This window comes from Zosterops lateralis, assembly GCF_965231275.1.
Source record: "Zosterops lateralis genome assembly, chromosome: 20".
NCBI classification, from domain to species: domain Eukaryota; kingdom Metazoa; phylum Chordata; class Aves; order Passeriformes; family Zosteropidae; genus Zosterops; species Zosterops lateralis.
Window position 1 is genome coordinate 10,887,523 of NC_139780.1, and position 27,700 is coordinate 10,915,222.

The window sequence follows — 27,700 nt, forward strand, 5'->3', positions numbered from 1 at the left end:
ACTTCCTGTGGGCTGAAGGGACAAAATCCTTTCAACAGAGCAAATCAAAGGCTGGAAATTTTAACTGGCAGCATCACTGTTCAATTTATTGACTAATAGCAGCATTTAACCAGGCCTTTCAAGCAGCAAAGGCAGCTCATGGCATAGAAGAGCACCTAGAACTTTTACACACGATCTTCATATTTGTCTCTGTGAAAAAAACACGTGCTAATTCCATATTCCAGTTAATTGGGCAGGAAAGGTCACGCCACGACACCGAGAGCATCTCATACAAAGCTCAGCCACTCTTGAGCCCCAGCGCAGGATGTGTCATTATATCGCCAGGAGCCCATTTCTGCAGACAAGGAACGCAAAGCTCCAGCCATAATTGCAGCACACTTTAAAGGTCAGAGTCCCTGAGACTTTTAAGACAGCAGAGATGCTTATTAAAGTGAATACACAATCTGGACAATAGCATGGAACAATCTCTGCAGTGGAAAAACAAAGTGAACCAAACAAGAAAGAACAAGGGACGAGGCGGCGCTCGGAGGGTGATTCTGCTGTGGGGAACTGTACACATCCAGCATCACCAACTGCAGCTGGTTTGAAAGGCTGTTAGAAATAAGGAAGTGGCTTGTCTGGTCCATTAAAAGTCCATTATCTTAAATTTTGGCCTTGCACAAAATATGTAAGTACTGAAGTGTCTTTCACCTGCAGCTACCTTCAAAGGCAAGAGAAAAAAAATCCTGAGAGAAAAGCCATCCTTTGGACAGGTTAACAGATTGTGCCAGATTTGCACTAGTGTATTAAATATATGACACCAATTAATGCTGTGATAGCCTGAAAAGGAAGAAAATACATCAAGGATTGTTCTGTGCTCAAGATTCAAAGGTGCTCACTCTCCTTCCTTCCTTCCTTCCTACCTGTGGATGAAGTTTTTCTTCTCCAGGTACTCCATGGCTGAGGAGATCTGAGTTGCCATGTACAGCAGCACCACAGCATTCACCTCCTGCCTGTTACACTCCCGCAGGTAATCCAGTAGGTTCCCATATGTCATGAACTCTGTGATGATGTAGAAAGGAGGTTCCCGTGTGCACACCCCTGGGGAACAACATAAAGTTGACAATAAATGTTGCAGAATAACAAGTGAATCTTCAGGTTTCATCCTCAAAGGCAATTTGTACCTCCAGAAGGCAGAAAAATGGGGCTTGTGGAAAGAATGGATTCTGCTTGGAAGTGGTTAATAGAGGGGTTTAATTTTCTGCTTCAGGCTCTGGCAAATTAAACATTAGGGAGACGAGATCATTAAAAATCATGTATTAGTGGTACAAATTGTGAATTTTTGCCAGACAATAAGTGTCTGTATTTAAAGCCTTGGTATGGTAAGCAGCTTATCTGCTCCTTAACATCCATATCACTGCACAAGGGTTTAGTCCAAATCCCTTTGCTTGGTATTTATCACTTACCTAATAATTGCACCAAGTTTGGATGCTTGATCTCTTTCATTACTGCAGCTTCTTTCAAGAACTCTTCCACCTCCATGGTATCCTCCTGCAGAACAATGGCAAAGCTTTGGCAAAGAAAGTGTACACAAAGGAGGAACAGATTTTTGTACGAGGACACAAAAAGAACTGCAAACTGACAACATAAGCCATAGTTCCCACACAGTTATTTTTCCCTGTAGCCACAGCACAAAGCCAAGGAGTTACAAACATTAATTTTTTGTATTATTTTAAAAATACATATTTTTGTCATTTTCATACTAGCTGAGCTTTCTGGGGCAAGAAAATCCATATCCCTTTTGTGAAGGGTCTCTCACAGAAGGCTCAGGAGCTGAAAAGGAAAAACAAGCCTGTTTCTAACAGAATGAAAAAAGATAACATGAAATAAAAAGTACAGAAAAGGAATAAGAACGAACACAAAAGAAAGGATACACCACAATCAAATGCTTGAGAGGCTGCTGAAAGGCAGGCCCTTGGGTTCACTGGGCAGGAACAAGAAATCCCCTCTCCCAGTCAGGGAGGCACAACTGATGGCAGCCACTGTGAGACCGAAAGCCTGAAGTTTCACAGATTCATTTCTGGCATTTAGAGTCTGACCCATGATGTATCCATTCTGGGCAGACGTGTCACTACCAGTTTGTTGGATGCCATAAAGTTACTTGGCACAGCACAAAACCAAGGAAGATACAATCTTGCTCAAAAGACATATTTTTTCTGAAGCAGATATGCCCCAAATGGCTGGAAGGTCACTTCAAAGTGGTGCAAAAATACAGATCTATTCCTAAAGCAATGTTTCTTTCTATATCCATATTTTTTTCAGTGATGGATTAATGTTGACAGGCTACACGGACAAAGTGTTTTAGGGAAGGATTGGAAAGGATTTACTGCTGCTGGTGAGAACGATAACAGTGGGCTGCCACTGTGAGATCCAGCCAGCTCCCTGCTCTGCACTTAGCACTGAGAACATTTTTCCAACACTTCCATTCAATCATTTACTATTCATTGCCAATTAGATTGATTGACAGCTGCGATTTGCTCAACACACTGCCAAAACTAATAGTCCAAAGGTCCTTGTGAGTAGAACCTTAAACTGTTCTCTTTGGCAAAGGAAACTGGGTTAATAATCCAGGTTGCAAAATTATCCTAAATATGCCTTTGTCTTACGCTACACAAACCTTGGAAGGTTTTGTCCTTTGCATAGCTGCTCCACAGTTTGAAATTTCTTACCTCTCAGTGACCATATTAATAGGAAGGACACATCAGAGAACCACTGTAGCAATGACCTCTCTGAAAACCTGATCTCGTGGAAAGGACCAAGCTTTAACTGGCTCCCAGCTCCCACTATATTAAACCATGGTAGAAATAAAACAGTTCTGGCTGTCCAGCATTTTCCCAGCACAGCACAGGACCATGCCATGACATTAAGGGACACCAGGGTTACATGTTACCTAATTTAAAACATAGGCTTCTCTGCTGGGGAAAAAATAAAGGAGAGAGAGGGGAAAAAAACAAAAACCAGAAGAAAAAGCAGAGACAGTCCTAGGGGCAGCAGAGCTGAGGTGTGCAGTAAGAAATGTGCTGAGCTGACCAGCTCACAGCAGCTGAGCCATTAAATGGCCCTCAGGAGAACCAGCTGTGGCCAGAGTCACAATCAGCTGCACTTGGTCCAGTGCAGGTCACAGAGTTCCCTGTCCCTGCCTTGTGCTCCTGTCCAATTTGGGGGTAAAAAACACAAATTCAGAGTGTGTCCTGTTATAACAGCCCCTGATAAATACTGTGTCCTGTGCAACCCACAGAGCTGCCAGGGGTGGATTTTAACAGGCAACATCTCATAACCAAAACATGGTCTTGCCCTCTCCAGTTAAACACTGAGGAACAGTGTGTGCTGTTTCGATCGCTTCTTCTCCAGTTCTGTACCAGCCATGAGCTATCTTTAGAGACACTTGATAGAAAACTGAACAACAAATGGGTGTTCATAAGCATCATTATTCAAAAAGATGTTGGAAGGACTTTTCTCCTCCTCTCTCTTTTAGTCTTCGCTCTCCTTTATCTTTCTTATAGCTATATCTGAGGTAGATGGGGAAGGAGCAAGAAGAATCATACAAAGTTTTGAAAAATATTCTCTCAAAGGAAAATAAAATGAGTCAACCAAAGATTTGGGCAGGAGCTGCAAAAGGCTTGTTTTTCCCAGTAGAACCGGGATATAAATGTGATTTTAAAATGTTTCCCTAAACTTTGAAGAAAGCTATAATCCCACCTGTCAGGCAGTAGACTAATGGATTTAAAGAAGGTGGATTATAAATTTGCTTTTAAGGATGGTTTTAGCGTGCATAATTGCAGGTTGAAGTGTTTCTCAACTCTCTTCCTGGTTGTTCTTACACTCCCCAGTGGAACATGCTGCTCCATACTACATTATGAACCACTTTTAGTCGTGTTTCATTAAATATTTATTTATTTGAAACAGCCATGGTCTGTATTAAGGTTTCTCCTTTGCACAAACAGATCTGATGGGATAACATGGAATTTGTCTTTGTTGATGGGTTTTAGGGAGAAGAGAATGAAAGCAACAACTCCAGAGTGGAGCAAGATGGGAAGTCTGAAAGCATCAGGAATCCTCACACTGCAACCAGGGAAGATGTTACTGCAAGCCGTACTCCAGGGAAGAGCTGAGCTCTCCTCGGTGTGGGCAGGTTTTGCTGAACCTGGTCACACTCCAGCTCACCTGCACCGCAGCGCTCTGAGCAATCCTGAGCAGGGACAACACTAGATGTCACTCGCTCCCTGTGCAAGCAGCACTTGGATCCCCCACTGGGAGCAGCAGCAGGAAGCTCCAGAGTACAGAAAAGGCCAAAATGAAAATACTTTCTGCAGCCATGGCAACCCAGAAGTACTGAGGCAGCTGCTGCTCGGAGAGTAAGGAGGAAATATTTTCCCCAAATCAAGGAAAGGTTCTTCCCCTGACACTGAAGTGTCTACAGAGTTTTCTCCACTTCAAAATTTCCATTGCAAAAAAACTAAAGAGAAACAAACAAAACCCTCGGTTCTGTTTGTTTCTGCAAGACCAAACCATGTCCCCATTCGAGGAGAGAGAACATGGTGTCAAGTTCGCATAAACTCCTATTAGGCAATCAAATGCAATGTGTGCAGACGGTGCCAGAAGATCTCAAGACAGTTTTATAAACATAGATGAATTAGCAACGACCTTATGAACTCACAGAGCACTATTTGCATTTCAAGAGACAAGGAAACCAAGACGCAGAAATCAGGGAGCAGAGCCAGAAACAGAACTGATTATCCAGTTCTTCATTAAAGCCACTTATGAATTTTAATATACCTTAGCTTGCATACCATTTTTCCTTCTCTTGTGTCTTTTGATAAGAAGCAGCTGTGAACAGTTGCTTAAGACTTCCAGGTACACAGGGAGCTTGTCTTTTGGGAAAGATGCCACATAAGACAGAAAATCAAAACATGTAAAGCCTCCCTGAAGCACAGGCTTTGAATTTCATGTTGACTAACAAACTCTACAGTTTTCCTTAATACACCAGTTTGTGCTGGTGTGCTCATCCCTGAACAGCTCACCTTTACCACACCCTGAACGTGAGACACTGCAGCACTGTTTACTTTTCTAAGGCTTCATCCATTCTCCAGCAAAAATTGTGCTGTTAGCATCCTCCTTTGTTTAGATATGAGTGTTATAGCTATCACATAAACCATAAGAGGATCAAGCTCTTAAAAATAGTCAATTTCCAGCCTACAGCACTCAAAGGGAAGACTGCCATCAACACAAACACCTAACCAGAACTGAGGGCAGGCAGCTAGCCTGAACTTGCTCCCAGCTGAATGGGGAACACTCAGAGATTGAGTCCTACCTTGAGAGTCTTCACGGCCACTGTCAGGTTATATTTCTTCCAGACTCCTATATACACCTCTCCATACTGGCCCCCACCCAGCTTGTGCTTCATGGTGATGTCGGTGCGCTCAATCTCCCACTTGTCGTAGTTGGGGGACACGCCGTAGATGGTGGGCTTGTTGCGCTTGGGCGCCGGGTAGTGCAGCGTGGTGATGAGCCCATCTGCCACGGTGGAGTGGTGATGGACCAGCTCTGCCAAAGTGTTGAAGCGGCTCTCTGAAGACACATAGAGCTGGGAAGCAAAGGGGAAAGGAAAAGCTCCTTCAGGTAATGCCCCTTGGAGAACTCGTAGATGGGAGCCACGTCACAAAATTGTGAAAGCAAAGTGTGGCGTTGCTTCTACTTGAGCCATGGAACTGTGAGCTCCACAAGCTCTGTAACCAGCTCCAGAGCCCAGAACAATCAATGCTTACATGGGAAAGGCATGGATTCAGGAGAAAATACATGCACTTTGCCAAAACAACAGGGCAAAAATGGCTGCGAATAGCATGCTGTTGCTTGAGATGTCTTTTTTCAAAAGGTGGTCAGTGGGACATTTACTGGAGAGTATGGGAAGTGTGTCAACCTCAATGTCTCGATTTCACTATTACTATTTGGGTTATGACACTTTCACCTGCCTAAATTCTCTTTGAAGCATCACTGGCAAATCAGAGTTTTCCCTGCTTTTAGCCTGAGCTTCTGCAGAGGTTTAGCATGAAGTCAGGAGCTGGTCTGTTCCATCTCTGTGATGGGCGCTGATCAACAGCACAGAAGGAAAATCATTACCCTGAATGAAAACCTGCTGTGAGGCATGATAACCCATATTTGTTACCTTCTTAACATTTATACAGAAGATCCACTTTAAGCCTAATATCCTGCTAAAGATAATGGACAAATGACTCCCTCCCACCAGAGCTGTGTGTTTCCAGTTTTCATCCTCAAGCCCAGTCTTCTGCCAGGCAAGGAGAAAAAAGCTAGAAATTTGATTATTTGAAAACTTCTCCGTGAAAGACAGGGAGAAATCTTTGTATCAACACACATTTTTGCATCATAGTCTAACCTACAAGACAGAAGATGGAAGAATTCCATTTCTCACAAAGGACCAAGGTTTGGCAAGGGACAAGCTCACAGGAAGAACAGCACAGTGTCAGGCCACCCAAATTCCTGTCCAGTCCACACAGTAGTCCTGCTGCTCACATCACACCCCAACAGCTATGATCAAACTTCCCAAATGCTTCTGCAATGCTGGATGTACACTCAACAGTTTCTACATTTGCAGTGGCTATCTGTTTGGGATTTCAGGAAGCTGGGAAGTTGATAGGGCTGCCAGGCATCTAAAAATCCCAGACTTAGAGTCAAATTCTGCTTCTTCCACCTAGACAGAATTTTTGGATGGAAAAAGAAAATGCATCTTTGAAGCTCCAGCAATAAGACAGTATCACCCAAAAAAAGGGAGCTGCATTTGCAAGAGAAAAAAAATGTCTGCAGGAAGGGGCAAAACCACCTTCAAACTTGACTAAAGTCTTTTTAATGGAGACTGGAAAATAATAGCAACTTCTTGGGGAGAATGTTCACAACTCTCTACCAAAATGAATCTGTTATTATTTTGGTAAAGTAACTGGACCAAATCTCATTTCAACACTATGGCTAAAAAAAACCCTCAAACAAACAAACAAACAAACAAACCTACAAAAACCTACAACACATTTCATGATCAAACAGGTGAAACCTTAAAACCACATGTTCTCTGAACAGAAAAGTGACAACATAAGAGGCTGTTACAGCTGCTTGGTGTGTGTGACCAAGCATAAGCCACTACAACTACAATTTAAAACAAGCCATGGCTGTTTGGGAATGACTTGAAGTACTTGCAGTGGTATGAGCAGTTCCCATGTTACACTGAGAATTAAAATCTAAAAATATGGATGTAGAAAAAGCTGAGCTCCAGGATTACTTGGAAGTATTAGAGAGTCATGGAGAAGGAAGCTCCCCCATGGTTTTATGACAACTTGTATCTCATGAAAATTAGAGAGATCTGTACTTAGTGTGACAGATTGTATGATCCTGTTATAGAAGGAGAAAAAGCGAAATAAATGGCCAAATATTTCAGAGAAAACCTGTAGCAGGATGAGGACAGAAAAGGACTACCCTGTACAGGCCACAAAAGCAACATTCCATGCCTTAATACTCATTAAGTTTTCCATTTACATTAAGATAAACTTCCATCAGTAAACATGTTTATTCTGTAGGCAGGTTTTTTCTAACCTCTCACTGATGACACCCAACAAGAAAACCATGTGGTGCTGCTGACTTGTACTCTCACAGAGGTGACAGACCCAGCACCTGAGTTTTGTAGGTACCCAAGTTTGCTTCCTGGCTATGTTGTTGAGACATTATTTGGTCAATTTTTGTATACCAAACAAACCATAAACATCCGACCTGTTCCAAGGGGCTCTGCTTGCACAAATGGGCTGCTCATCTGCACTTCTGCCACCAGACCACAGCTCTTTTTCCTGGCTGGAGTATTTTATACAGCTGGTTAAACTGGCCCATACTAACCTCAGCACATCCTCAATCCAATGGCATTCCCACTCCACACTCATCAGACAAAACTGAACATCCACACCAAAAAACCCATGAAGGTTCAAGTCTGCATCCAATTCAGAAACTGGAGGATCCAAGAGACTCAAGCAGGACCCCAGTCGCGCTTCCTTCCTGCTGAGGACAGCAGGATTTGAAGAACTGGCTGGACAAGGCTGTTTATTCAGTTGGGTTACTCAATAGGAGGTTTTCCCTCAAGTACTATCAAGTCAGGAAAACCAAGTCCCTTGTACCACAGAAGTGGTTTACCAGATGACTGGCTGCACTGTGCCAGCCAAATCAAGAAAGGTCACTTTTAATACCTTCCTTAAAAAAACCCCAACCAATAAAACAAAACATTAGAGGGTGGTCCAGAAAAATATGACCCATTAAAGTGGGAAATAAAGAAAAAATTCCCAGAGGATTTTCTTTCAAGTTGTTGAAGGCCAATGCACTCAGTACCATTTGTACTAAAATTAAGATGTACAAACCTCTGATCTCTCTAGTCCCTTCAATTTTCCCCCAGGAAAAAGGCTTTGCAATGCAGGACACACCACTGTGCTGAGCAGCAGTTGCTCCACATGTTCCTCTAATACCTCTTTCTCCCGAAGCGTGTTCTGTCAGGCACAGGATATGATCCCACCAAAGCCATTCATCCTTACTGCAGCACTGGGAGATATTAAATTCCCTGGACAGGCTGACTAAAGATGCAGCAGGCTGGGAGGGCCCTAGGTGCTCAAGGTAGTGAAGGTAAGAGCTTTCCTCCAGCACAGCCATGATCTGATCATGGTAATAAACAGAGTGAGACATGAGCAGCTCAGAGCAGGACCTGCTCCAGCAGCCTCCATTCCGCAGAGGGACAAACAGGGATATTGGCTCTTTCTCTTCCCAGCTCCTCAGCTTTGACAGCCAAGGACAGGGTGCTGGAAGAGCACAGTGTCCCCAGCCCAGCAGCACATCTACCTCTAAGATGTCGCAATTCACTGCCCAGCTCATTAACGCAAATTGAAACCGATGAGGTTTAACACGCCAGGCTGCGAACTGCAGCACATGATGCATGGACATGGCAAACTGCCCCTTCTGCAGGGATGCTGGCACTTGGCACAGCGTCAGGAGGACTGTGGGTACCTCTCTGCTAGATCCTGCAATGCCCAAAAGCCACAGCTCTGGGTCACTGCTGCTGCTCAATTTTGTATTTCCAACTACCATGAGCTGCAGACCTGCTTTAGTGAACTGTTCCAACCTGCACTTTTTCTCAAAAACACCAACACAAGCAACTTTGTGGAAAACAAACAGTTAACCTGGCTAACACAGACCTGAATGGATTACTGGAGCTCTGCAGAACTGTTTTTCTGGGATAAAAACAGCTCTGCTGGGATGAAAGCCTTCATATGCCAAACTCTGTTACAGCTCAAATGGAGAACATGTGCTTTCTCCTCATGGACACATGACTATTTACACCAACCCAAGGAGCCTTCGGTTCAAAACGTTCACATGTGAGCACTGCTCTTCTGCCAGCATCTATGGGAATAGAAGGAATATCCACTGCAGAGACAGGAGGAGGAATAATATTCCAGACTGCCATGTAGTCCTTCCAGTATGCTGCATGTCAGCACTTCACAGAGCTGATGCTGACCACAGAGAGTGTCTGTCTACATGGGAGGGAGAAGGAAGAATCAAAATGCCATAAGTTGGAAATATGTTGCCTTAAATAACATGGTCAGAATTGTCTAAATTACAACCTGTTTGCTAAAGCAGACAAAAAGTATTTCATCACTGAATAAAATCTGGTTATCTTATTGGAGGTTTTAGAGTGCTGGGTCTGATAAATAGGAAACAACTGCGTACTGGGTCCCTGTATTTTTACACTAAAGATTTTGCTGTCCGCATTGCTGTAAGAAGAGTAAAGCTCTCACAGAACAAAGGAAAATTGGGCACAGTGGGCTGCTACTATACTTCATTTACTTTTATTTTTTTCTGTTGAAGAAATTTAATGGCACAGAATCTGTCATCTATTAGGTGCTGGCAAGAAGAGCCTCAGCAGCCATGCTCCAGACCCACACTTTAACTTCTGCACAGGATCTAAAGAGACACTGCTTAAAATAGATTTGTTAAAAAACAACATTTCCAAAATCCAATGCCAGTAGAAACGTTTCCATGAAATTAAAACAAAAATCTGTGGAAAACTACACTTTTATGCTAACATTTCTCTGCAGCATCCACAAAGCACAGCATTGCAACACTGCTACAGCACACAACAATCTAAGGAAAAAATGAAGGAACTGGGGACAAAGCCCATATAAAAGTGAAAGTGCCTACCCGTCTCCAATGATCACGCTGAAATACTGTAGAGAAATCAAAACAGTAGTTAAAAATACTGCAGAATACCTCAGAAAGCATTCTGTCCCTAATATTTATAGGATTATTAGCAACAGGCTCTAATTTGACAGTCAAAGAGATTCTCTTTTGAACATAAAGGACAAGAATTCTCAGAATCTCTTATTAACGACCTATTAGATTCTGCTCTATTATTTTCGCCCATAAAGTGCTTCACTGCTGATCTGTATCACACAGTTTGCTAAAGGAATAAAATCTGTTTTGTCCCAGCCACATCACAATCTCACAGTTCACTGTAACTACACATAACAAGCCCTGCGACCAGAGCTCAGAACTGCTACAGCTCGACCTCGTGCAGAGACTAAGCACATCCCAGCGAGGTCTGCACAGCCTGGAGCCTCCTACCTTGCCATCGGAGGCGGTGTTGATCCTGTAGTGGTAGACCCTGCCCTCGTAGCGCAGGGAGATGGATCTCTGGCCGGGGCTGCTCTCGCTCTCCCGCACCAGGAAGCTGCCGTTGATGCCGCTGCTCAGCAGGTACTCGGCGGCGTTCCGCGACACCGGCCCGTGGTACCACGAGTGCTTCTCCAAGCTGTTCACTGGGGTGATGTAGTTGCTGGGGACCCAGCCCTGCCCGTTCTTGGTCTGCGCCTCGCACCACTCCCCATTGTGGTTGTAGCCCAGCACACGGAGCTTTTCACCTTTGGGGAAAAGACAATGTCTTTAGACCACTTCTCATTGTGACTGTAGCCCAGCACACGGAGTTTTTCACCTTTGGGGAAAAGAAAATGTGTTTAGACCGCTTTCCCATTGTGATTGTAGCCCAGCACACGGAGTTTTTCACCTTTGGGGAAAAGAAAATGTGTTTAGACCGCTTTCCCATTGTGATTGTAGCCCAGCACACGGAGCTTTTCACCTTTGGGGAAAAGAAAATGTGTTTAGACCGCTTCCCATTGTGATTGTAGCCCAGCACACAGAGCTTTTCACCTTTGGGAAAAACAGAATGTATTTAGACCACTTCCCATTGTGATTGTAGCCCAGCATATAGAGCTTTTCACCTTTGGGGAAAAGAAAATGTATTTAGACCATTTGCCATTGTGATTGTAGCCCAGCACACGGAGCTTTTCCCCAAAGGTGTTTAGACATGGCAAGCCTGAGAGCTGAGGGCAAAGATAAGTTCTTTCTGCCTAACAGATCTCCTATAAGAGTAGGTATCTGACTCAACAGGGAGCATGTGTTTCTCTTCAAGCTTGAGTGGACCTCTCCAAGCCAAATAAAGTCACATGCTTCAGATTTTTAGGCTCTCCTGCAGTTCTGCACCAGCTCCAATGCTGCTTGAAAAAATGAATCCAGCAAATTTTATTTGAACTGAGTTGGCTTGTTGGAGCTAGGAAAGAACTGGAGTGGATAAAAAAAAATAATTTCAATTAGGAAGGTAAATAGATGTGACTTGGAGTACATACAGTGTTTTCTTACACAATCCTTCTAGTTCTTATATCTGTACAGTCATTTTTCAGGGACTGTGTTTTGGAGAACTGTGAAGATAAGAGGCCAGCCTCCAAAATGAGCTCAGTTTAATTTCTCAGTTCAAATTCTTGCTCCTAATGGAGACTTCAGTTTTGGCAAACAGTTTCTTGCCCAATGAATATAAAAAACAGTTATAACCTTTTAAAAGGTCATGACTTTGTGAATTATTTGTATTTGTTTAAGATGATTTCCCACAGTAAAAAAAAATTCGACAGGGCTTGGTGTAAAACTTAATTATTTCACAGCGACTTTCCTCCCATACTCCCAGTGGAATTCTGGCCAGTGACCTTACCTTTAGTTATGCTGAGAGTGTTGTCCCCACTTGCCACAAAATCATACAGTGCAACAAAGAGATGGGGGTCATTTTCACTAGGGCAGGAGAGAAGGTTTTCCTTGGAGTTCCAGCGAGCTGCTTCGCTCAGACCCTGCGGCTCAAAGTCTGACACTACTGGTCTCTGAAGGGCTTCTGGAGGAGAAAGAGGGAGAGAAAGGAAAAGGCAGGTTCATTTCGGCTGATAAAAGACATCTGGTCAACCCACGCACTCTGACTTTCTAAGTTGCATTGTTTCGTGACATATGTGCTCCTTGTGCGTCACAGGACAGATATGGACAGTGCCGTAATACACATCTCCTGCCACATAGGCAGGACACTCTTGTTCCAGAGCTGTCCCCAGCCTCCCCAGAGCCCCCAGCTCCTGCCTCTCAGGAAATGCAGGAAAGGGAAAGCCCCTCTCCATCAGTCCAGTAAATGCAGCTCATGTAGGCTGTTTGCTGCCTGTAAATCCTTTGGCTCATACCTAACTGCTGGAATGGTTAGATTTGAAAACAAACCCAGGACCTTTAAAAGCTAAACCCCCTAATTATCCTATAAATGAAATTGCCAGAACGTGCAGCAAATAGAGCCAAGCAGGGCAAGATTTATAAGACATGGTATTTAAGGAGGAGTTAGGTCTTTCTGCTCTTCACAATATTTTTAATGATTTCTTTTCTTATTTGAGGACAAGGCAGTATCTTTTTTGTTGCCCTCTCTCCTGCCCATCAGTCTCAAACCAGAGCAGTGTTGAGCATACTTCTACATTTTTTAGGAACCCTGAGACACCTCCAAAGACAGAGATTCCTGAAAGCTGAGCTTTACAGGTGAGGAAAAAAACCAACCTCCAAAGCTTTTTGTACACCCCACCACATTAGGCATGTAATATTCAGTAAGTATCAGGCAAGTCCCAGTACATTAGGGAATCTTCCTGCAGTTATTCCAGCAAGTCCTTCACTTTGGAGCACGACTGCAGAGTTTGGAGCAGAAATGCTCCAGGATAGTTGTGCCCCCTCACTCTAACACGTGACCCCTAGATGTGCTGGCAGCGCCATGCCTGACTGTGCTGGCACAGAGCCTGGACAATAAGTTGTGAAACTCTTGTATTTTTCTCCATCTGGATGAGTTTGTTGAGCGAGGTCAGAGTGTTGCACACAAACCATTGCGTCAGTGTGGCTCTGGGGACAGGAAACACGGCACTGCCACAGCAGCCCCTTGCGCCATGGAACTGCCCTTCATTACACAGCATCAGCCCCTCCTCTGCACACACAGGGCTTTGGACAGAGAAATCCCATCCCAAGTGTCTCCCAGACTGTCAGCTCACCTGGGAGCACTGTACTCTTTTTATATCAGTAACATTGTGCTGCTATACAGATGCAAGCCCATCAAAACATTGTTTTAACACTATCACTTGTTTGGCCTGGAAATTCAGTATAAGCTATGCCAGTAAACCAGTGAAGATCTGATGCAATTGACACCAGAAAAGGCATGGAAGTTCAGTGAGGATGAACTCACTGAACCCAAAATATATTCCCGATGGGGAAATGCTAAAATAAAAATCCCCATCAACTCCTCAAAATTCAACCCTACAAATCCTAACAATATATATTATTTTCCAATATTATCTGTTATCTTTGACAGTGAAAGTGCAAATAGTAGTGGTGGCCACTGTTTACCCAAAGATAATCTGGGATCCTTGATATGTTGGTCAGGGGACCTCTGGTAAAGGCTCTCTGGGTGGTTATTTATGTACATGAGTACTACTGTATTTGTTGGAAAATGTATATGATAAATGTGAGCAAAGTAGCAAATACAGACACTGCTGGGCCTGTTTTCCTAGCCAAACTGTAAGTGCAGGGAGATATATTTCCACGGTGAATCAGAGCAGCTAAATAATTCCACTTTCTAAATGATTCCACAGTCAGAAAAAGTGGTAGTGTGTTGGGTGGTTATTTTAAAGCACCTTGACATCTTGTCTTCCTCTTCCTGTGTCTTGCAGGAGAATATATTTTAATAGCCTGGCTTTCCCTCAAGAGTGACAATGAGAAAAGAAACAGAAAATCCACTTTCAGAAATTAAGCTATAATCATTTTACCATGAAAACGCTTTGATCCTGTCAAGCCCATTAAGCTCCCTTATCAAACACAGGGCACTGCAGTGACGGGAGATATTCCCAGGAGCTAAACCATCAGTGAACACCTGGAACAGACAGACACTGGAGCTGCAAGTGGCAGACACAACCTCAGCAAGCAGCTCTCCCCCAGATATGGGACAAACCAGCACTTGCTGCTCCGTGGGATGGACCATAATCTCTTAGGAAGGAAAATGCCTCCCACACGGGGCACTGATTCGACAGGAAGGCAGGAAATCCAAAGCAGGCTCCCCTCCAATCCCAGCCCGATCGCAGCCCAGCGGAGGATGGCTCAGGCACAGACAGGGATGGGGATGTGGGAGCAAAGCCAAGTGCTCCACAAGAATCCCTCCCTCATACCCAGGCTGTGGCGAGGCTGGGACTGATTCATTACACATGGATGCCAAGGTATGTGCTTTGATTCAGCTGTGAGATAACACCGTGCCAGCTGCCAACAACACCCACAAGCTGCGGTTCGGGAGTCAGGGAAGGCTGGTTTTGCTCCATGACATTCCTACAGACACTGACTCAGTGATAATGCCTGCAAAACCAAGGACCAGCAAGAGCAAGGGCTGTTACACACACACGAGAATTTGCTAAGCTGGAAAACCACACCAGTCTCCCAGTGGAATCAGAGGATGTTCATACCCTCTGTCTCTCCCAGTTTGACCCTCCTGTGCAGCCACAGGCTCCCCAACAGAGGTGCAGGCTGTGTGTGAACGTGCTGTGCAGGAGAGCATGATGGAGAGATGCCAGACACTACTCTTGGGCTGAGTGGGGCTGGTTTTTCCAGAATGTAGGAACCCCAAGTTAAGAACTGGGGTGGGGAAGGTGGTGAATGAAGCTTGAAGAGTGTCCAGAAAGGGAGGATGAGGCCCTGAGTCAACAGAGAGAAAGAAAAGCATAAAGAGCAGAATTGTGGTGACCCAAGTGTAGTAAAAGCTTGATAGACCGTGACAAAACACACTTTTAAAGATCTGGGCCCCAAGAGGAGACTGTCAGCAGACTGAGGACACAAAACCATGAAGCGAGAGAAGCAGACAGGACATGTCCATCTGGGAGCCACATACAGCCGGCTGCCAGCAGCATTTATCCCTCTGAGCAATTCTCCAGCAAATCTGCCCAGACATTCCAGTCCTTCAGAGCAGGAATTAGACATTGCTGTTCCTACATATTGAGGGCCTTTTTCAACACACAGCTTCTTCACCTCCTACTGCTGGTTTTAACTACAATTTTACAGCACTGCTGAGATCTTCAGTGTGCCAGATTCCTCCTAATAAATCAGCCTGGCTGCTGTACCTACAGGAGGCCATCCTGGCACGCTGATGGGGCAGGAAGCGAGCGTAATTCAATCTGTTATCACTGCGCTGTCGCTCCTTCCACACATCCACTTTGTCTTGTGCTGCATCCCAGCAAGGCTGCAATTTATTACTCTGATCGTACCGTGCTCTGGATAACACCTGGGTTCCTGATAGGTGTCCTAAAGCAGTAATTCAGTTCTCCACTAACACCAACTAAATGATGACTCTTTAATTAAAGCAGTGCAGACTTTGAAATAAAGACAACAGCAGCTTGTATTTTGAGGCATTAAGAATGTCATCATTTCCCCCCTAAATTAAGTTTTTAACAGACGGTATTTATGCTTGCACATTAAAAGGTTTCGTAAGAGTAACTATCTCCTGCTCATTACTGTTCACACAAAGCCATGAATCATTGTTAGGGGCTGTGTGAGAACTTCTCAGATATGAACAATTCTGGTCTAGATCAATGCAAGCAAATTTCCTTCACAATGTAAGGGAAGGGTTGGAAAACAGGCAGGAGCACAGAATTACACTTGGCTCCTCCATAGCTGACTGCAGGCAGTCCCGAGGGAAGGAGGAGACCTCCTGTCTCCCTACAACACAAACATCCTGTGGGCTTACAAACTGTGCTGGCATTTTTTTCCACAAGGTTTATAGAGCAAGGGAATGCAGAACACGTCTAGTAATCTCTTTGGAGGCACAGCACATGCCACTTAAACCTTCTCCTTTCCCTACATTCCCTCTACACTTCTTTTCTACTGGAAGAAACTATGATAAATGGCAGAATAGCAACGTAGATTTAATACTTTCAAATGTTTCCAACTCTGAGCACATATGATAGAGCAGCTGCCTCTCTGTTTCAGTATTTTTCCTTAGTGGCCCTCACAGACTCCCTATGCCTGATGGAATATGGATTTAAATATAAAATCGAAGAACCTGTAAACCAGATCTTTCCAAAAAAGAAGGAAAGATTCATGTTTTATTTCAGACTCATCCCTCTAGTGACATCAGGCTCAGACTCTCTCGTTACCCACTGCACAGCCCAGCCCACAGGCCCTTCTGCAACAATGGCAACTGCTCATTTTCCTGCTCTTGGCTGATATTTGGAAAGTCTACCTTCTTAGAGCCAGCATGAGGATAAATACCACTTTTTAAACATTGTGTCTTAATAAACAGAGATAAAGTAGTGCAGAATCTGATCCAGCCCCACTCCCCTGAGCTGGACCAGTCTCCCCAGCTGTGTTGCCCTATTTCCCCTCCCAGCAAGGCACCTTCCTCTTGCGGTGCTCCCTCCACATGGACACCAGGAATCTCCAGTGCCCCAAATACTGAACACCAAGACTGCTGAATGCCAGCATGAGAAAAAGGGTACCCATGTCTCCTGCTGCATTGTCCAGGCTCAGACTCTCACAGTCAACTGCAGTGTTGGATGTTGTCTGAGCACCCCTGATGATGCAGCATCTCCCACTCCTCCAAGAGATTATTCCATAATTTAGGGGCTTTTACTGATGTTTTTTTGCTTTGTTGGTTTGTCTTTGGGTTGTTATGTTGGGTTTTTCTTCAAGTTCACTCTCACACAGACCTGTAGGTCCTACCTGAGCTCATTCACTGAGTTTATTCCATTTATAATCCCTTAGTGACATGGCAAACATCATCTTTCTTCAGCCAGCTAATCACAGCTGTAGATGGATGGAGTGGAACAGTGGGTATGGCAGAAATTTGAACTTTACTCCCAAATATGCCACTAAGTTCTGTCTGACCTTAGAAAATAACCTCTGGGACTCTGGGAGAGGAAAGGAGAAGAGTAACTAGATTCAAGTGAACTTCAATGACACTTCAGTATTTCTGACAACTTCATCATATAGCCTTTGGTTTTGTTTCCTTACTGAAGGAGCAGAAGTAGGGAAGTCTGCCTGATCCTGAGCCCCAGGCAGGGAAAGCACCAAGCAAAAATCATTAAGATTTACTGTTATATTCCCTTGTTTTACTAAGCAGCCCCACAGACTGCTCAGGGAAGGACAGGCATATTTGTGGATGATCCCTTTTAGGTCTGATAACAGTTACAATTTTTCCTGCGAAATGATAATCATTTCCTCACCACATCCCATGGGAAACTGTAACAAGCACAGCAATCAGATTTTATAACAACGACAGGACAAATAAGAACCACTGCAAGAAGCACATAACTAAGAAGCCACTACAAAGCCAGAAATGTGGATAACAGCAAGAACTCTACTGAGGGGTGGTAGACGAGAGGCCATGAGGTGAAGAGCAGAAAACAGCCAAGAAGAGAGGAAGCAAACAGAAGGGAGGCAGCAATTCCAGGTTAATGCATTTGCTCTCCCTAACAGGGTGATCAAAGTCCTGCTTGCTGATCCCAGTGACACTGGGGCAGATGAGTCACTGTGCTGCCAATTTAGGTCTGGCTTAATATGTGCCCAAATGCATTAAAAAATCCCTCTCCAGGAACAGGGCAATGGGTACAAGCTGCCACTCCTCCCTAGGCTTTAGCTGCAACAAATCAAGCTAAAAGAAATAAATTAGAGGGAAAAAAAAAAAAAAAAGAAAAAAAAGAAAAAAAAAAAGAAGTCTGACAGCTGGCAAGACAAGAGTCTTTTCAGTTAAGAAACAAAAGGACTTTACTAGTGTCCCCACAATATTTTTTTTAAACTTCACAGAGAACACTGACAGGTTTTAAACAAGGCTTCTGCCTTTCAGTGGTAGAGCCAAGCCCAAAAAGGCAGCAAGACTATTTCAGCCCCTATTTGGGACATGGACATGCTCTGTTTTCCTGATCAGATTGGCAGCAATGCTCACTGTGCCTCCTCCCTTCTACTCTTTACCCTTTCTTGGTGTGAAGTGGGTGAGGAATTACTCATTTTGGCAACGACAGAAAGGAGAAAGCAGACGCAGAAAATTCAAATCTGTCACATTTTAAAATAATATTTACTAGTGGGAAATAGAAATGAGGGCAAAGAAATGCCCAGCTCAAACATCAATATGACAACTCAGTCATTGTTAAATGTCTGAACTTATTTTTGATTGAGTTAAGAGAAGATTTCAGCTTTTTCAGGGAGCAGGACAGTCTGTCTTTGCACAGCAGCACATGTCCATGGGCCACAGCACCTGCCAGCCCTCCACACCACACACAGAGCATCCCCAAACAACCCCCTTCCTGCAAACTAACAGAGCAGAAAAGCCTTTCAGACAGGACCACCATGAAAAGAAAACTACATTTCTGATTACTTGGTCAAAGGACACAAACACCTGCACCTTAGACCAAATCCACACTTGGCACAGTATTCTCAAAAAGTATCTTTAAAAATACAACAAATAGACCTGAATTATTTCTGTTAACATATGGATACAAAAATAAGGAATGAAGTAAAATTTCATCTATCCTCCTGGCTGCAACTGGTTTTCCAAGCACTTAATGGACCTTTCAGCCTTTAAACTGTAGTGTTTAAGGTTTCCTAATATATTATAGTAAATTTCAGCTTTCTATACAACTAAAATAACAACAGCAGAGTTAAATCTTCCAATGATATCACCATCATCCCATTAATTCTTTCAGAAGCTTCACAGAGGCTGAGGGGTGTGCATGGAAATGCACAGGCTGTTCACAGGGATCCAGGAGCAATGATCTGGAGTTTCTGGCCCTTGATACAACCTTGCCCCCTTCTCATGATCTGCCAAGCCTAAAATAACACATCCATATCTAAAAACTTGTTACATTCTTAAGGGCAACACAAGCAAACGGTTTTCACTTGTGCTCCTGGAATTCAGGAGTTTGGGACAAGCCATCACCATTCTTTTGGAGGAGTCCTCAATAATGATTTCAACCTCACAGTAATGTTTGTAAGAAAGCTGCCCAGGAATACATTCAGCTTTAGAAAGGAGTAACAGAAAAGTCTGCTTTTTCAAACTTCTTTTTCTTCAGATGAGTATCTCGCCCTGCTCTCCAGGAGTTCCCCAATCAATTATGGCGGTTCTGGGCAGGCTATGTCCCGACTGCCACATTAAGGCTGCAGTTGCCACATTTGTACACCTTTAACATCCACTCTGACACTGGCTTTGGGTCTGCCCCACGCTGAGCTGAGAAGTGAGACTGAGCAACCTTGAGAGATCCAGTAAAAGTTGTTCCAATGTGCATGTTCCATGCCATCATAAAAAACAAATGTGGCAACCACAGTCTCTGGGAAGCAGAAGGTGGAAGTACAATATTAATTGTGTCCAACATTCTTAACTCTTACTGCCTATACAGCCAAGTCAAACTATGTTCTAATCCTATTATGAAACTGCATTGCAAACTGGGGAGGGGGGGAGTGGTTGTAATGAACACGAAAGAGAAAACTTGCAAAAAGAGTCAGGGCAACACCCTTGTAACATCATCCTTCAGCGTTCATTTCTGCAGAGGGAAATGAGGCCCCAGATGCTCTGCCTGTTCTCCCAGGGCTGTGTTGAAAGATCCAGCAGCACAGACAGGAGGCCCAGCACAGCTTGGGGCTCCTTCTCCATGCACACCCTGAGCAATACCAGAGGCAGGGGACACGGACAGGGGTTTTGTATACTTAAAAGACTGCAGAAGAATTCAGTCACATAAAAACATCAAATTTATTCATGCATCTGCCCACCACTTGGTTCCCGAAACTTTAAATAAGCAGAAAAAGTCCTCTAGAAACTATTCTTTCTGATTTTAGAGAACAGAAAATTCCTCAGAGTCACTGAATGTATCCAATCAATACAGACTCTTGATACAAAACTTCTTCAAGTGAGTTTGCCACGAGTAGCCATTTGTAGATCCTGAGATTCCTAACCCATGAATTTCCGAGGGCCGTTTCTGCACTGAATATTTGAGAGTTGAGCAACAACGACTTGCGATAGGCCCCTGGAAATCAGCTGCTGCCTTTCGTGCCTCTGATTTGATGAGTTAGCACAGTCCTCCTGGCAGGAGGATTATTTTCACTGAAACAACCTCCAGCAACACGAAAGAAGTTGGAGGAGCCTGTGGGATGGACACAGCCCTGGGAGGGCAGCGAAGAGGCTGAACGGAGGGACCACAAGGCTGTTCCACGGGCAGGGTGTGAAGCCACGTCAGGGTGAAAATCTTGCTTGAGGTCACACCGAGCAAGACCTCAGCCCAAAGTCCCCAGTGCCTCTGTCGCCCAAGCTTTCCATCCAAACCAGTTGAGTCCATATGTTTAACAACTCACTGTCTACAAGTAACCACGGGTGTGACTCAGAAATCACTTTTTAAAAGCAAACATGCAAGAAAATTCAGTTAAATTCAGTTAAATTCAGTTAAATTCTTAGTGTGCTGTAGAAAGCACACTAAGAAAAGGGATAACCAAAAGGGACCAAGGAGTTACATATTAATGCACGCCGAAAATATTTCAGCCATGGACTCATCAGAATTTTTTTCTTGAGTATGGAGTTGGGTTTTTTCACGTCCAAAGTAAGGACGATTCCCCCCCGCTCCCCCCCCCCGGGAGAAGAAAAAATATATAAAGCTGAGGCCTGAAGATAGGGATTTGTTTATGGGCTCGGCAATAAGATCACTTGACATTTTACAACCATAAATGGTAGAGCCGCACTCCCTCTGTAAGTGCATTAATGAAAGGCACCTGGGTCCGCATGCCGCCGACACCGCTCGCTCCTTCACCCCCGCACGGCAAAGCCCAGACTGAACCCGGCCAGCTCCAAACATCTCCCCAAAGCTGGCCCCAACTTGGAGCCGAGGAATAAAACTCCGGGCTGGCAGTGATGGGATCAGGCTGTACCCCCCCCGGGAGCGCGTCCCAACTCCGGCCCCTGTGGTTACTCACCTTCCAGGTAGCAGCTGGAGGAGGAGGAAAGCCCCTTCTTCGATTTGCAACCCACCAATTTCAAGCAAATCTCCAACATTTTCATTTGTTAGAGTTTGGCTTCGGCTGTTTGTTTTCCCTTCCCTCCCCCCCTCCTTCAGCTTCTTCTATGTGGAATTATCCGTTAGAAGTCTAAACCAAAAAGTCTAAAAAAGATCCGGTAAAAGTCTAAAAAAAAGTCCAGGAGAACTAAAACAACATATCCAGGAGAAGCCTAAAACAAAACATCCAAGAGAATTCGACGAAATCCAGCGCTCCGAAGAGCATTACAACAAGGGCGAGCCCGAGAGGCGGAAAATCCAGGGGCCCCGCACCTCCTCTCCCGGGCAGTTAACTCCAGCCATCTTCCCTCCTTCCCCAACTCTTTTGGCGGGAGAGAGAGGAAGGGAAAGGGAGGAAGGCGGGAAATAAAAGAAAAAAAAAATAAAAGCAGTAAGAAGAGGAGAAGGAAAAAGAAAAAAAAAAAGGCGAAGCCAACCAAGTCGGGCAAAGTCAGCGGTGCCGGCCGTGCGCGGCAGCCGCCGGGCGCTCCTGGGGCTCGGCTGCCAACAAAGGGCCCCTCACTCCGCCGCCGCCGGCCTCCATGACATCAGGCATCCAGCAACGCCCTCGCTCCTTAACCTCCTCCTGCCTGCGCCTCTCGCAGCGCCGCCGAGGCCGAGGGGGAACCCAACAGGTTTGGGAAGGCGGGATCCAGGCGCTCCGTGCCGCCCGGGGAAAGCGGCAAAGCGCATTTCACAGCCCGTGGAGAGAGGGGCTGCTCGAACACCGCGCCGGGGGCACCCCCAGAGCGATGCCCCTTTGTAACCCGGCACAAAACCGGCGGGGGAGCTGCAGCTCCTGCCCGGGGATCCTGTCTCAGCATCTCTGCGCTAATTACAGGCACAGGGATGCTGGTTTCAGCTAATGAGGTTACTGCTGCTCCTCTGGCACAAGGGCCCAAAAGTTTTCACTCTCCCACTATCTAGTTGTCTTCTTCCCTGCGAACTGTGCCCTTTCCCTGCATGTTTCTCAAGGCTACACACCAATTAATGCTCTCTGCTTATGCATTTTTTATAGATTGTTTTCTGGCATTATTGTGTGTGTGTCCCATTTAAACAAGCATCATTTTTGGTATATATATAATCTATCTACCTACCTACCTACCTACCTATGTTTCTCTCTAAAGGAGATAGCCCATTAGGTATGTACACAACTGCATTATTTCCACTCAGAAATCCCTTTTCTTCTTCTCCCAAAGCTTGAGGTGCTTTTGCTGCTTGAAGCCAGAGGTGCTCAAGGGTGCAGAGTTCATTAGGGGTGCAAAACACAGAACTTGGGGGAAACGGCCTGGGAAGCTGATCCCAGCACAAACCATGGCACAACGTGTGGAGCCCTCGGTGTGCCACACACAGAGTCAACAGAGCAGCATATCTTCATTTTTGTCCCTGAAAACTTGCCTTCACATCTGACAGTTTATTTTGGCAAGGTTTCTGACTAGTGCTTGTGCTCTTTTGCCCTCCAGCGTTTTCAAACATTGAATACTTTAGGGGAAACTCTGCATGCTTCCAGCATCTGAGGTCTGTGCCTTCGAAACAGCAAACATTGCTCAGACTCCTTAAACATTATTTTACAGCATCACTTTGCCTCAGTCTTCTGTTCCATGGGGTGAAAACAGGAAAGACAGCTGGGAAAAAAAATCCTTGATCTCTCAACCCATACTGAACTGCAATAAGAGCATTTACTTTTTTTTTTTTTTTTAATATCACAAGTCACAGTTCTAGCAAAGAAATAACACTAAGGACAGCGTGATGTTCAAAGTGATTTCACCTTTTTCTCAGAAAACATGAACATTCCCCATTTAATGTCCCAGAAAGCAGGTAGAGAACTTCAACATTTCCTCGACTCAGTTCAGCAAAGAGCTGAACTCTCCCATCCCCACTCCTGGCAGCCTGCATGGCCATTGGGAAAACAACAATACAGTTCTCCCCAGTCTATCCCATTCTCTCTCCACTTCTGGAGAATTTCTATTTTGTGGAAGCACCTGAGTTTTAAAAGAAACCAACACCTATCTATTTGTTCCTTGCCTGCCTAACAGGGAACTTGTGTGCAACTGCACTGGGGGAGAGAAGGGGAAAAAAAAGAAAAAAACACCAAAAAACCCACAGAAAAAAAAGAGGAGTTAAACACAGATTTGGAGGAGAAAGGTTTCATAAATCACAGGAAGAGCTCAGTCCTCACATGTTTCAGCCCAGTGTCATGTTTAGGGAACTGGGATGAAATGAGGTTTTAAGAGCAGACCAAGCACCCTGCACACAACTTCTCTTCCATGAGAGGAGCATCCCTATCCTGCAGCTGTAGGAACACAGAATCCGCAAAGCATTCCCCACAGTACAAAGGCTGCCCCCCATGAACACCACCCAGCCACTACAATTAAGGTTAATACGACTGCCAGCAGAATTAATGCGGATTACATTTCTGATGAACTCCTGGGGTTCTAATTCCTGAAGAAGAATGCCTCATCTCAAATTAAATTAACCCGCTTGCAGAAGGACCTCACTGTAGGAGAAACACATCCACTTGGGGAGTTAAACACAAAGAGCTATCCGGGATAACTTCCTCTGTAGATAAACAAATTAATTCCCTTTATGCTTCCAGGCAGACACGCTTGTGTGGTCCCTGTGCTACAAACATCATCCTTCAATGTTTCCTCTTTTGTGTCATGGCAAACTGGGCTGTAAATACTTTGAGCAAATACCCTCTGCCATTCCTGAATGCCATGAAATTAACTTGTGATACAGAAATAAAAGCCATACTGGTAAGTGTCACACAACCTCTGCCACGCTTACTGCTGTCACCTATTAATCCCTCTCACATTTGTTTGTCATATACACATCTTAGAACAAGATCAGTCATGAAATGTGTGCAGATTTCTGGACTACAGTGACTGATGCAACCTTCAACTCAGGCTCTCTGCTGCAGAATGGCAAAACAATTTGGTTGGGAGCAGGCTCAGAAGGGCTCCAGTTCCAGCTCCTGCTCTGAGGGAGGCTATGTCCCTACATCAGGATTTTCCAGGCTCTATGCAGCTAAACTTTAACAGAATCTGCTGGGCACTTAAACACTTTTTATCCTCTCATACCTACCCAGCTTTCCCTTGTTGCAAGTTTTAAGTGTTGCTTCTCCTCCTTTTGCTGAGCATCACTGAGAAGAGTCTTTCCAGCCACCAGTTGGGTGGTTATGAAAGCTCTGGGACCCCTTCCATCCCCTCTCTCCCTTGGCCCCGGGGGGCAGCCCCGGCTCCAGCTCCCGCCAGGCTCCCTCCAGGGTCTCGGCATCTGCTACAGGGAAGGAGCTCCAGATGTGGCTTCACCAGAGCCAAAAAGAGGGAAATAATCACTTCCCTCGACCTGATGGCTCTGCTCTCATTAATGCAATCCAGTATCCATTAGCCTTTATTGTTCATGCACCTACAAGAGCACAAACCTATTTAGCCAACGGCCTTTGTTTGAGCTGCTTCTAGCAGACAGATATTTATTCTTTACGTTCTTAATGCTACCCAGAATTTGAGGACAGATTTTTATCCAAAAGAAGATGATCACACATACACACACACATGACAGCAGCAACGAAAGGACTGGACTCCATGAACAGAAAGTGAGTTTTGGCATGATCTCACATGTTAGCAGCTGGAGTGAATTTTGTTGCAATACTGTTAAAAACAGCTTGAGTGTTTGTCATCCATTTAAAATCTGAGCTTAATTTTGTTTTAAAATCCTCTTCTGAAACATGGAAAGTTAACAAAGTTTCAAGTCCTAAAGTCTGGGCATGTTTTGATAGGCACATTCAGCTGATTTGGGATGGAGAAAGTCACTTGAAACAGAAATATCACAAACTAGTGGTTAAAGCAAAGGAGTAAAGAAGCCTGCCACAAGAAGAGCAAAGTCTTGCTTACAGTTAAAGTTACCTGTGCCTTATCTTTCTCTTCTGTAATTGCAGTTGAGAATTTCCCCAGAGATGATAAAGACTAATTCAGTGCCAGCTGTAAAACAGCTTTTTGTCTCTGGAGCAACAAAATGTAGAATTATGTAATTTATAAGATGCATTTTTCTTAGTAAGTGGTAAGATTACATGTGATTTGGGGCATTCATAGGTCACTTTGTTTAGGATTAAAAATACATCCATGCCACACAGCTCTCTTCTGAAGGCATTTTTCACACATCCTAACACTGTTACCTGATTAAAAAAATGTGTGTGTATGTGTATATGCAAATAATTAAAGAAACCTATGTTGAATTCATGAATGACCATAGCAAGTGCTACAGATGCAGCTGTAACAAAGCTGGGCTTTCATCTGACAGTAAATGCAGCATTCCCTGTTTTCCTGGGGGTTAGTCCTGCTTTGTTTGACAGGTTCCAGTTTTCCTTTGGATTTTCAGATTCTCCACTGTTAAACAACTTCATCCTCTCTTAGACACAAAGTGCCAAACATTTGGGAAGACAGTGCTGTCTATCAGATAGAGAGGACTAGCAGCTTTCAAATGCTGGCTACTCAACTCTATCTTCTTGGCATGTGCAGCACAAAAAGCTCTATTGGAGTCTTGTAGAGCTGTTTGCAGTGAATACAACAACTTCAGTGAGTCAAGCACATTGAGTCATAAATTTTTTTTTATGGTAGAGAAATTCCTTCTGCCAAAGAAAGCACAGCAGAAGGTGAGCCCAAGGTTGGCAGGGTTGGAGGTGAGTGCATATCCCACACCCAGCCAGTTAAAAGCCAGCTCAGATTTAAACAACTGTCTCCTGAGTTGGTCGCCTCTTAGTCTCAAGTGATTGTTCAGACACCTTGTAGCTACTCCAAAGGACAGGTGAAACCAAGTCTTCCAGGATACTCCAAGTTCTTCACTTCCTTAGCTATGACAGCATTATACAAGAAGGCAATGATATGTGGGATTTATTTGTAGTATCTACCATGTAATGAGGAGAGAGTGAGAAAAGCCCTTGCTGGTATTTTTCACACAGAATATCCTCTTCATCAACCTGGTAAAATCTCCAAGTGTGTTCACACACCACAGGAGAAAGCCCAAGCAACCAGGATGCTGAGGGATCTACAGCTACCACTGATTTGGTGAGCTCTGGGAATCCATAATACCACTGGCATTAGGAATGCACACCCAGACAAACAGGACTGGAGTGGTTTTACCACTCTGCCCAGATGAACCTTTGTGCCAGAGATGTGTGTAAATTCCAGCCTTTCTCCACCACTGCCCTAACTCAGAACCATTCCACCAGTGCTGCCACTGTCTCTCTTCCATATTTTCATGTAGAAACCTCTGCCTCTCCTTTTCCAATTCACACACAAACCATTTTTTTCTACCTTCCTGTTCAAGCTCTTCTCAAAATCCAGCTGACATGTTTACAACAGCTAGTTAAAACAGCACGTTAAAAACAAAAGCCTCTTGCTACTACTCTGATCATTTTACAATAGGTATTATTATAAATAAAATAAAAACCTCACACATGAATTTGAACAAAGGCAAGTTAGCACCTGAGGGTAAAGAGTGTTTTTCTTCCTTCAGTCACCATCCAGCACAGCTGGAATAGCCCTGCAAGAGCACAGAGAGGTATCTGCACTTGCAGGGAGATATTAAACACTTCTGGTACTTGGACTTACTAAGTCCCACTCTCATCAGTAGAAACTTCAGAAAAACAAGAAAAGCCAGGTTACAAAGAGTCCACTGTACACATCAGGAAAAGCCAAGGATTTTGCAATAACGCATGCGCATTTGTTGGTTTTTCTCCTGGATTTAACAGATGTTTGTTATTTGCAATTTTCATGAGTGAAGGAGGTGGCTGGGAAGTGGTGGGATTTCAGAGCTGGAATGTTCAACTATTTGAAATTCCTTTCAAGCAACAGCGCAGAATCCTTATTTTTTAAAGGTAGTAACAAGGCAGAAGGTACTACTAAATTCTTTCAATGGTGGTATGTCTTTATAAACTACTAAATTCCTGCAATGGTGATCTGTATTCACTGCACTCATGTAAAAACACAAGATGAGTCATGAGTTCCATAGGGAATTGCTTGGAGTATTAGCAATTGAAGCCTGCAAGGTTAAATTCAAGTCCAAAGGGGCTCATCACCCATCACTGAAAAGGTTTTCAGCCTCTTCCACTGAATGCTTTTTGAAACATCTGCAGGCAAAAAAAAAAAAAAAAAAAAAAAAAAAAAAAAAAAAAAAAAAGCAGTTTCTTGCACTTTTCAGATCTGAAAAAAAAAAAATAGCAGCATACTTTAAAGACACAA

General features: G+C 44.2%; 1 protein-coding gene across 2 annotated transcripts in view; it reads right to left on the reverse strand.

Annotated features, from left to right (window-relative positions):
* ABL1 (ABL proto-oncogene 1, non-receptor tyrosine kinase) overlaps nucleotides 1–27,700 on the reverse strand; it is an 87,157-nt gene that overhangs the window by 10,988 nt on the left and 48,469 nt on the right. Inside the window, exons 1-6 of one of the 2 annotated variants that reach the window (XM_083876091.1) lie at nucleotides 21,382–22,255; nucleotides 12,107–12,280; nucleotides 10,693–10,988; nucleotides 5,351–5,623; nucleotides 1,446–1,530; nucleotides 903–1,080 (exon numbers count right to left, since the gene is read on the reverse strand). In XM_083876091.1, coding sequence (XP_083732217.1) covers nucleotides 903–1,080; nucleotides 1,446–1,530; nucleotides 5,351–5,623; nucleotides 10,693–10,988; nucleotides 12,107–12,280; nucleotides 21,382–21,466 — 1,091 coding nt within the window. In that variant the 5' untranslated portion in view covers nucleotides 21,467–22,255. Of the gene's footprint in view, nucleotides 1–902; nucleotides 1,081–1,445; nucleotides 1,531–5,350; nucleotides 5,624–10,692; nucleotides 10,989–12,106; nucleotides 12,281–21,381; nucleotides 22,256–27,700 lie in introns of those variants that run through there. The other variant, XM_083876090.1, reaches the window with a different exon arrangement.